Source organism: Alosa alosa, chromosome 15, assembly GCF_017589495.1.
Source record: "Alosa alosa isolate M-15738 ecotype Scorff River chromosome 15, AALO_Geno_1.1, whole genome shotgun sequence".
In the NCBI taxonomy this organism is placed as follows: domain Eukaryota; kingdom Metazoa; phylum Chordata; class Actinopteri; order Clupeiformes; family Clupeidae; genus Alosa; species Alosa alosa.
The window spans coordinates 5,499,039-5,510,972 of NC_063203.1; the positions used below are offsets into that span (position 1 = coordinate 5,499,039).

Consider the following 11,934-nt stretch of genomic DNA (forward strand, 5'->3'; position numbering starts at 1 on the left):
ATAGCCTCTCACTGTAATCTTTGGGGTTAGTGTTTGCGATGGCATAGTTGTGAGGTGAAAGGGAAACACACACACACACAGAGGTGGGTAATCTTGGTTCAGATTGCACTGAAACGTCATCACAATAAACGAAAGTAGATAGAATTGGAAAGGTTGCAGCTTTGGTCATGTTCTATTGTATGTGTGAGAATAGGAGAAATGGAAGGAAAGAAGAGAGAGGAAGGCAAGAACAAACTAAGTAAAAGACAGAAGGAGATCAGTCAGATGCTCTATATGTATTAAATGTCTATGTGATGTTTTATTTTTAGAAATATATTGTATACACACAGGCGCGCAGGAGGCACGGGGGACGTGGGGGATATATCCCCCGCAGTGCTGAAGAGACGGCCGTCGGCCCCCTTCACTTTTGATAAGGAAAAAAAGCCTTATAGTTACGCTAAAAAAGTTGAAAGAAATTGTGTAAGAATGCACAATCTCATATTCACTCTGTTGGATATCTGAAGCCAGTTTGTCTACTAACAACCATCATAAAATAATCCAGACTACTTGCTTAGCATAAATCCTCAAATTATGGCTGGGGTCTTTTGCAAAGCACAGCATCTTTATTAGGCAGACTTTTTTTTATTCCTAACCTGCATTTAGACATGCGTTTCGTTTGGAGCGGCATACCGGTAGGCCATCAAAAGCATAACATTTTCGGTTTGGTTTGGGATTTAATTTACTTTTGGGCTGTTTGATTATATTTCTAAATGTTGGGACTGATGGGCACTGAAATCTGGGAGATATTTGATGGTTCACTGTAACGTTTCATGCAGTTGAAAAAGTGTCGGGATTTCCACCGCTGTTTATTGCGAGACAATTAGGCAGCCGTTCACTGAATAGGAGTTGTGCTGTAATGGAAACCTTTTTGCATAGCCAAGTAGCCTAAATTGAGTTATTGTTTAATTATGCATGATTTAGTACTTTTTATTAAGTTCGTAGGCTGGAATGCCTTGAGTCGCGCAACAATTGTGTTTAAATGTAGTAGGCTTCAGCCTCTGGCAATTAGCTCGAAAGGAGCGGCAAGAGAATGAGCTTGAGAACGTGTGTTGGAAACCCATGGTAGGAAAATGACTTTTCTTTGCCAACCGTAGGCTATTAATCCTGTTACTAGAGTAACAACAGTATTTTATTTTACTACTTATGTAATATTTTTTTTTTTTTTTTTCAATTTTATAAATGCTTTGTTTAACTGCTGTTGGAACAAATAGTAGTTGATTATAAAGGCAACTTTCTGTTGCAATTTTCTGTGTGTTCTGGACTGGTAACTTGTTAAGCCAACATGTTCAAACGTTGCATAAATATTAACTGCAAACATATAGTGGAGTGTTGATTTGGTTTATATCAGACAATTTAAATAAGCCTAACTAGGCTATTTGATCATGTAGTGTTTGGATCATAGGCATGATGATTCATTCATGGCTTCATAAAATATCAACATCCCATGTTGCTTTTAGAGTATTCTACCATTGGCCCAAGTAGTGTGAAATAAATCTAAAAAAAATAAATAAAAGTAGAATTGCACATAGCAAGAAGCTGGTCTTAGGGCAGATCTGGCGTTGTGCTCATCTCACAGTTTTGACAATTTTTATCAAAAAATATTTTAAAAACAATCAATGGTATTATACACACAGAGGTGGCGATCCGATATCTGGAAATCTGATCTCACTATGTGTTTGTGTTCACAATTTGGTCCCCCTCGCTTTCAAAATATCTCCTGCACCCCTGTATACACACATAACTTTAGAATCTTCTGAAAACTTGCAGAGTGCAGTCCAGGAAGCAGAAATACAATCAGGAAGAACTGCTGTCCCTCACAAAACCCTACAGAGCAGTGCTCATACACACAACACCAAAATAAATGGTTTCCAAACTGCTCCAAATGGGGAGGCTGATATGAAACGTCTGATAAAAGAGAACTTTACCACTAATACAAAACCTTGCCATGGGTTCTATTAAGTGGCAATTACCAATATTAATGACTTGCTGTAAAAATGAATTAGTAGGAATATTAGGCTGGGAAGCGAGTGTACATTTGATTTCACTTTGCACATTTGCAACTGTAGATATTACCATTATACAGTAGTAGATAGATATTACCATTATGTCATACCATTGTCCCATAAAATAACATAAGATGTGCATGCAATGCATCCCTTCAAAGCAACATTTAATGGAAATCAGAACGGAGTAAATACAAAATTACGTAACACACAATAAACAGCCTTTGTTCCATGGGACTTTCAATAGCCCATGCATTTCTTGTGTATTGCAAAAAAGTGCATTGTCATTTCCAAATATGAAGGTGTAACACTTAATTTAGTTTTGTCATAATTGTTGCTCTTGTCTCTGTGTAATGTTTGACTAATGATTGCTGAACGTCCTCATTTGACAGTGGAAAAGGAAAGGTTATTTGTAGAACTAAAGGCAGGGGCAGAGTCTGGTTGGGACTTCAGCTCACGATGGTTTGGTGGTAACAAGGACTCCAATAATGCCACCCTGAAAGACATCTACACCTCCTCCTTCGTTCCGACTGACCTCAATGCCCTCATGTGCCTCAATGAGCACACACTAGCCCAATTCCATCATGAACTAGGTGAGAAAATATGTCAGTGTCTGTGCAAAACTTTTGAAGTGATGGCCTTAGTATTGTGTTACTACTGTAATTTCAGTGAGCTTGTCTATCCAGTGGCACATGGATGCATTAACGGTCATGTGTGTCTGGAAATAAAATCCTGGTGTTTCACAGGGGAATAAAACCATCAGGGGATAAGATCAATCCACAATAGGGTTATGTATGTAGTGGATGTATAGTGGACTGCAACTTTCAACTAAACCAAGATTTTGGGTTGCTAGATCCCTTCAAATGAATTCACATTAATCAACATCTGCATCTTCATACCTATAGGTCCTTTCCCACTCATGGTCTTCTTTTTATCCAGAAGAGTTGATTTCAAGTATTCGCCCTCAGATCATATAAAGATTTTCAGAGTTTCTTCAGGTTCTTAAAAGTATGGCTGTGTTGGACACATTTATTGCAGGACGGTTTGTTCTTCCTCCTTCAGGAAATGATGCTGCAGCTCAGCACTATTCCAAAGCATACAATAATCGACTTAAAGCAGTAGAGGCGGTGCTGTGGAATTCAGAGAAGGGTGTTTGGTTTGATTATAGCTTGCAGACCAACAGCAGCAACTTTGCTTTCTACCCATCAAACTTGGCACCCCTTTGGGCACACTGCTTCAATCACAGTGATATGCAACTCCGGGCTTTTGAATACCTGAAGGTGAGTGCACTTTTGCATCAGGTCACATCTGGCTACCATTGTTCACAGAGGCACAAGTGATGTGTCTAAAAGATGTTTTGTATTTTGTATGTGTTTTGGGTTTTCTAAGTAGGCCCTATCAGAAATCCTGCTTTAGTAATTGCAAAAAAGCTTTCTTTATATTATTCTGTTTTATGTTATTTCACGTAACCCTTTCTCTGAAAGGTTAGAGGGGCTTAACTGTCAACCACTGCATGTGTATGATTTTAACTGTCCATTGATACAAGTCCAATCGCACATTCTGAAATAATTTTCAGTAACTTCCTCTGGACAGGCACACAGCAAATACCTGACATTCTCCTACAATTGAAGTGAGTTATTCATGAATCATTTCATTTCAAGTCACCCCTCACTGTGTACAGGACAGTGGAGCACTGAACTATCCCCATGGTGTTCCCACCTCCCTCCACAACAGCGGAGAGCAATGGGACATGCCCAATGCCTGGTCCCCGCTACAGCAGATGCTCATCCAGGGTGAATTATTTCCCACTTTATTTGTTCATATTACCCATGAGACTCATAACACTAATAGGCTGGCATAAATACCTGTGCCCGGTTGCATAGAACACCTTAAGTTTCCCCCTTAAAGCCTCCCTTGATAGGATTAGCTATATTTCCCCCACTGCTGGAGAAGTTGTGCATTATGCTATTTCAAACTGTGGAAAAAAGTAACGATAAAGCACATGGATTTGTTTACAAGCTAGTGAAACAGTTAGCATAAGTTCGGCAGAACAATGTGGTTGTGGATAACCATCCAAATGATTTCTAAATTAGTTTATTAAGTTGAAATAGTTAGTGTTACACTTTACATGATTTCTTTTACACGTTACACGATTTCTTATTTAGTGGGGGAGTTAAAGAAGCCCTATGCAACAATTTTAGCAAAAATGAACTAAATTATGCAGGTGAGAGTCATTCTGATGGTTCTACAACACTTTCTGGGTTGTTTGGTGGGTGTTTTGTCTCCCTCTATCGCTTCTCCGCGGAAAAACCGAATATGCAACTTTCTGAACCCGGACCAGGTAAATCCGGATGTAACTCAGCGGAAGTATCCAATCGCGCCTCAAAAATGTAGTCAGATTGTAGTTTCTAAGAAGACTGCAAAACGGACACCGACTTGGCTTTGTTGCTGTTGAAATTGTAAGTAGCCTACCCTTGGGTGAACTTCGTTTTTGTAATGTGGTTTGATAGTCTCTTGAACAATGTGTTTGCTCGACCGTTTTATTGTGAGCCCTGTATGTTTTTAGCTTGGTTTCTTGATGGCTAGCTTGCTAGGTAGTGGGGGTTTAGCGTAGCAGTCACTTGCTACCGAAGCTGCAGGGGGAGCTATGTCGTGAAAAATGCGAGCCCAAATCAGGCGAAAACCCAGAAACAGCGAAGGAATAACCAGACCTGCATAGGGCTTCTTTAAGCAGAAAAATTTAACACTTTGTGATGAAAAACATCAAATTAGGTAGATTTAGAATCGTATACCTCAGATTTGGCCCCTGGGGGCCAAGGTGGCCACTATTAAAAATGGCCGACAAATGGGTTTTGTTAGGTGAAAAGGAATTTGAACTAGCAAATAATAGTTACATATTTTACTATAAATATATGTAATTCTTCACACATACTCATGAACAAGGTCTTTTGAATATTTAAATAATTAAAAATAAAAATGATAAAATTTGGGCCCTGTGATGCCATAGCCTATGCAACTTCATGTAGTGTGATCAACATTTGTGTAGTCAGGATTAAAGGTGCACTATGAGTTCCTGCATGACATCACTTCTGTTGACATTCAAAGTACCAAACAAAATGGAGCAAGCTTGCCCCTCCCCCAATTTACTAACGGCACATCTTCATATAGATACATTTATCTGCTAGCAATATATTATTGATTCCAATGGGAAATTCAGCCAGTAGTCACATGTTACATCTAGTTATTAATTTACAGGACTTTAAATCCTATTTACACAACGATTATGAAGAAATATGTATATTTAAGTGATTGATGTCGAAACTATGTGCATTACGAACCTAATTCGTTTCCAATACCCCAATGTTGAGGACAAATTTAGCTCGTAGCTAACTCTATTATCTCCCATGTAAAACGGTTAGCTTGCTAGCTAGCTAACTGTCGAACTTCAGTATAACATAATTATCTCACCTTGTTGTAGAAATTACGTTTGTAATAGAATTAAGGTGTGACTTATGTTTAGTTGATGTTATGACAAGTTAAGCTTGCCAAATTTAGTTATAACTTAATCAGCCACAGGCAGCTTGACTGTGACTACATTCGTGACACTCTTGGTAGTAAACTGGAAAGAGCAAAAAATAGGAATATAATGGTCACCTAAATCCCATGAAGACACAGATAACTCATACGCCAACGTTATTTTGTACCTTTTATTCACGTGTGTTTAAAGATTTAGTGTGTATAATATAAGCCCTTTTCCCTCCCCACTTTGATGCAGCTCCATAGGTTTCCCTTATATCCAAAAAGTCATCTTTCCCCTCTTGTTGGTGATTGGCTGGAACGTGGTTTGTTATATTCAGATGCTCTTGATAAAGTGAAAGGGTGAGGTCAGAGGAGAATGTCCACTGTAAACATAAAATGCAATCCAAAAATGTTTTGTTTAGAGAAGTCCTTAGGCACTATTTTTATTTTTCTGTTATACTCTAAATAAAAAAACTGGTCTCCTAAATATTTGTTAACATAAATACATATTTGTAAACATTTGTTGCATTTCCTCTGCTTTTATTTAAAAAAATCATTGAATTTCCATTGATTGTGTGTTTTCACCTACTTGTCAGGTTTATCTGATATCCCCTCAGGAGAACCTAAAGAACTGGCATTTGAGCTTGCCCAGAAGTGGATCCAAACAAACTGGGCAGCCTATTCAATTTATGAAGCCATGTTTGAGAAGGTTGTATAATTATAATATACAAAATGTTTTATTACAATAATAATGAAAACAGCAAAACTTTTCCCCCCATATTTTACTATCCACAATGATTATATTTTCTCAATTGTTTTCCCCACAACTTACACTATTAGTCCCATTTACATGGACCCTAAAATTCCGGATTTGGCCCGATCCGACTAAATTTTCGATCGGATTGATGTCAAAAAAGTTACATCCTGCTTTGGAACATGTAAACATGGATTAAATGTGGATCACTTTATTTAGCATTCATGTAAACAGTTCGGTTGGAATCTCTAATCAGAATGATTTCAATCTGACTGGGAAAAAAAGCTCATGTAAATGCATCTTATATTATGTTGATGTAATTTGATGTCCATATCTTTGTAACAGTATGATGTCAACGCTGGAGGAAAGCCTGGTGGGGGAGGTGAATATGAGGTTCAGGTATATACAATTAATTCACAATGACTCTGATACACTTCAGTGGAGGGTATTTTTGTCTTTGGACCAAGCAAATCATTATAGTATTGTAGATAAAAAGTGGCAGATCTTTAATCCATGTGCTGTGACCTTGCACTCAGTTAGTACACTTTCACAAACACACCTCATCTACAAGGGGACATCTGCTGAATACAAGCACAAAATGAATTTTATTACTAATCTTTCAATTCCTTCAGCTGGTACACACACACCGCAAGTCAGCCATGCTCAGGGGCGCAGGAGATATTTTCAAACCAATTTACAAGTTACACATATGATTTTTTTTATTTGTGGACATCAAAACACGAATGCAAGTCAGGAAAATATTTGTGGATGTCCCCATCTACTGGATTGCGATTTCTGTGTGCTGTTGAATTAAATTAGGCCTATTTACGTGTGGATTTGTGCGACTTTCATGCGAAGAACGTCTCAAACTTTGGACTTTGGAAAGCGAAGAATGCGTGTGCTGGTGATCCACAAATGCAGAATCACATTTCACAAATTAAATTTTCGGTTTTACAAATGGCATTTTATTTACAAATGCACATCTATATTTGTAAAAATCAATATACGAGTTACAAATATGATTTTTTTTTATTTGTAGATATCAAAACACACATATTTGTGGATCCCCCTCTGCGCATATACAAATATTATTGAGACAAATTTAGCTCCATACATGTGTGCTAGTTTGCTTACATTAACGTAGCTTGGCTCATGCGCCATGCGTGTGGCGTCATTTAGCTGCCTTAATTATGCGAGCACATAAATAATGAAAATGAGCGCAGATTGAGGGATGAAAAATAATCTTGTGGTGAATAAAACGTATTACAACTGTAACAATTATGATTGAGAGCACAGAAATGATTTGCATTTGGCGCTACGCCATACATGCGAGATTGAATCCTCATTTAAACAACCTAGTCTGGAGGGGGAGGGAGGAAACAACGCTCTCGAATGTTTTGATTGAACTGCAATACCTGTTTTAAACCCACGTTGGTTGTTCTTACATTTAGCTCTTATTTCAAATTAAGCTTTGCGTGTGTGTGTGTGTGCCTTGACAGCTGGGTTTTGGTTGGACCAATGGTGTTGCTCTGCAGCTCTTGGATAACTATGGTGAGAGGCTAACTTCTGCAGCAGCTGATCTGAATGGCTTTAGACTGATCTGGATTCAGTCACTGTTCTTCATACTTGCCCTGCTCCTGCTGCTATAGGGATGGTCATGCTACCAGAGGTGAATTGCACTGAGTAAGGAAACTAAGAACATTATATACATTTGTACGATTTATATTAATCTGCTTAAGCCATTCAAAATAGAGGTTCAGGGCCAAGGTCAGGGATCTTGGGCTCAAAAAGGTTGGTGACCACTGCCATATTACATGGAATTTAAGATGTCACTTCATTACGTAAACAGCGCTCATCACCACCCGTCCCTCTACAAGGCAAATTGCGTGCCCACAGCTGAACCCACAAGCGCAGTTGAATGGAATTAACCGATTGTGACATTAAAAAGAATCAAAGTTTAGAGATCATACGCAAAGGATAATGTATAGCACGCTGGTCATTATTGAGAAAATAAGTCCCGACAGGACGAACCAGACTCCGACGCGCAGTGGAGGGGTCTTGTTCTGCCCTGAAGGGACTTGTTTTCCCAATAATGACCCGCGTTCTGTACATTATCCCGCTTATTATATGGCTACTTGCCAAAACGAAATAATAAACTCCCCACGATATGACTTTAGCCTACATAGCCTAGCCTATTTGTTACCGTTCATCGTGGCATTTGCTGAGAAACAAATAGTTCACAACAACACACGCTGAACTTTAGAACACAGCTGATCAACCATCTGCTTTCACTTTTGAATAAAGTGCCAGTCCTTGCGTAGTGATATGTCAGAAGCACAAAACCCGTTGCCATTGACAGCGGTAATTATATGTTTGCAGCGTTCTACTTGCCTTGTGAAGAGCCATGTAATAAATGATATCGCTGCAAACATATAATTACCGCTCTTAATGGCAACAGGTTTTGTATTTCTGATACGTCTTTCATATCACTACGCAAGGACTGGAACTTCATTCAAAAGTGAAAGCAGGGCCCCAGCTGTGGCGCAGCTGGCTGGGGCACCTGCATCGTACGCCGGCGACCCGGGTTCGATTCCCGCCCCGTGGTCCTTTCCGGATCCCACCCCTGCTCTCTCTCCCACTCAGTTCCTGTCACTCTCCACAGTCCTATAATTAAAGGCATAAAAAGCCCAAAAAAATATTATTTTTTTTTTTTTAAAAAAGCAGACGGTTGATCAGCTGTGTTCTAAAGAATGTTTGATTCAATAGGCTATGTAGGCTAAAGTCATATCTTGGGGAGTTTATTATTTTGTTTTGGCAAGTAGCCGTATAATAAGCAGGATAATGTATAGAACGCCGGTCATTATTGGGAAAATAAGTCTCTTCAGGGCGGAACAATACCCCTCCGCTGTGCGTCGGGGTCCGGTTCGCCCTGTCGGGACTTATTTTCCCAATAATGACCGGCGTTCTATACATTATCCCTTACATAAGATGTCAATAAGCAGCGACATACAGTAGTAGTTCTATTCCATTAAAAAAAACTCAAACTATTTACTGCACGTATAGGGCTATGACGTAATAACCTACCCTAGTCCAGCAGACTGGGAAGTGGATGTCTGTGAAAGTGAAAATACATTAGAAAGGCAAACAAAAGTTAACTCATTGAGTGCCAAATGCGTTGAATGCCAAAAACGTAATATTACGTTTTTAGCTTTTTTTTTTTTTTTTATTACGAAACTAGACACTCTAACACACCTTATATGTGATTTTGGGAACTCTGATGAATGGAAATGAAATATATGACGATTGAAAACTCATTAAAAAACGCAAGATCTGGACATTTTATCTGGACGTTTGATCTTACCCATACAGAAAAATAATATATTCACATATATGCAGCTTGAACATATTTCAGTATAAGCACATCTATGTTAAATAAATATATACATATATTTATTTCCCAGGCCATGTTGGTCTGAGGGGAAATGAGAAAGCGGACAGTGCTGCCCTCAATGAAGAAGTCACAGAATGTCAAATCCCTGCCCCAGACCTTAAACCTATACTGAACACTTACATCACAGATAAGTGGCAATCTGAATGGGATTAAAATGTACCAACAACAAGCAAGGAATGTGAATTTTGGCACGTTTTCATGATCCACTGGGTCGTTATGGGCCACACAAAATACGGTGTTACTAAAATTACTCCTATTGTGGCTATTAGAGACATGCGTTCATGAGTATCCAGCTACATTCAATGAGTTAAGTAAAATACATTCACACACACACAAAAAACATCACACATTTAATCCCATTCAGATTGCCATCACTAATGTTGTGGACATTCCATTATTCTGAGATACATCAATAGGCTCTCAAAACAATCCCAAACAGACATAAAGTCTTTATAGAGCAAATCCATATAGATTATTTGTCAAATAAACCAGTAAAACAGAATTAGGGGATGGAATATATACCATTCACACTCATAGCTCATATTTTTAAAATAAATCAGTGAAAAAGTATCCTGATAAACAAGCAGCATTTTAATGCCTTAGTCATATTTCATAATTTCATTTTTTTCTCTAGTTTACCTAGCCCTAGCCCAGTTTGAGAGGTGCAAGATGCGTGACATTATTTATTTTTGCAGCCAATCACTGCTGTTGTTTTATTTTACTGATTTGATTTTAGTCATAGAAGCTAAATTCGAAGGCAGGCCACAGGTAAAATCCAACGAACCGCATTCACCCCGCAAGGCAATAGTTGAATAGAGCTTTTGAGGTATTGCTACTGCTCCAACACTGAAAGGCACTGTTAGAATGCTTGGATCAAGCCAGGTTCAGCATAGCGTATGTCACTGTCTGCTCACGTTGGTGACCGGACCAGGGCAAGCACACTTTCACAGTTCCCACCGGAAATGCAGTCTAGTTTTATTTGTATTTGTCTTTCTCTCCAACTCACTTTGTATTTATCTCCAATTATCGTGATAACACAACATTGTTTCTGCACTTTAGCATCTGTATTTGTGTCACTAATATTTTGGATGTTCTATTTGTATATGTTCTGTCTTATTCAGAGACCACCCTGAAGCAGTTCCCAGGCCAGACACTCACTCCAGATTGCTGGGCCAGGCAAGAAATGCCAAAGTGACAGAACTGAGGTTCCATAACAAAAACAAAGATTTTCAATAAAATAGAATAAAACAGTGTTGTGTGATTCTTCCTCTTTATACTGATACTATGGTTGATTTTAAGTAAACACAATAGTGAAATAACCCTAGGAATATCAAACCATAGTAGAATATGAACTATATTAGATAAATATATGTCTGAAATATATAGATCATGTGATCATGCTTCTTAGTGTCAGATATTTAAATATATTTGATTATATGCATAAAATATAAGAAAGTGGCCCATATTGAATATTTACTTATATTTTGAAATATATTGATACATACATGGAAATATATGTATTTAACATAGATGTAAAAACTACACTCAAGTTCTGGTTCTTTAGACGTTCTAGTTGATCAAGCTCAGCTTTGGTTGTACTTTTTGCCTGACATTAAACCCTACTGGAAAGATTTTTAATTGCAATTTAATTGAATGCAATTTACTTTTACGATTAAATAAAATTTATTTATCCCTTTCACCCATAGTTTTCTATTTATTTACAAATGTACATAGGCCTACTGTAATTACATTTATACATAGTTATTCTACTGATCTTCATACTATTCATCCTGCACAGAGACTTATTCTTACTATTATAATGTTGTTTCTGTACTACAATGACACTGTTTCCACACTGCACATAGCTGTATGTTATGTACATATCTGTTATATAATTTGTCATATTGAATATCCATATTTATTCTGTTTTATTATATTCTGTTAATACACGGCATATATCTATATTATTATTTCTACTATTATAATGTTACTGCTACATCTACATACATTATTCTACTTATTGTATGAGATAACTGCTAATACACTGCACATACACTGGCCACTTCAGTCGCGCATTACGAGGAGTGAAGCTGCGTGAAGCTTTAGTACCACTTTCAGCCACTGTGCGTCGCTCTGCCACTGGACATCGCTCTGCCTGCCGCCCCTTC

General features: G+C 38.0%; 1 protein-coding gene across 7 annotated transcripts in view; it reads left to right on the forward strand.

Annotated features, from left to right (window-relative positions):
• The window catches only part of treh (trehalase (brush-border membrane glycoprotein)), a 29,954-nt gene extending 18,937 nt beyond the window's left edge, over positions 1-11,017 (forward strand). Inside the window, exons 10-16 of one of the 7 annotated variants that reach the window (XM_048264469.1) lie at positions 2,435-2,635; positions 3,105-3,322; positions 3,724-3,835; positions 6,158-6,270; positions 6,661-6,697; positions 7,815-7,866; positions 10,888-11,017. In XM_048264469.1, the coding sequence (XP_048120426.1) occupies positions 2,435-2,635; positions 3,105-3,322; positions 3,724-3,835; positions 6,158-6,270; positions 6,661-6,697; positions 7,815-7,861 (728 nt within the window). In that variant the 3' untranslated portion in view covers positions 7,862-7,866; positions 10,888-11,017. Of the gene's footprint in view, positions 1-2,434; positions 2,636-3,104; positions 3,323-3,723; positions 3,836-5,817; positions 5,922-6,157; positions 6,271-6,660; positions 6,715-7,814; positions 7,999-10,887 lie in introns of those variants that run through there. The other 6 variants (XM_048264468.1, XM_048264467.1, XM_048264466.1 and 3 more) reach the window with 6 other exon arrangements.
• The last annotated feature ends 917 nt before the right edge of the window (positions 11,018-11,934 follow it).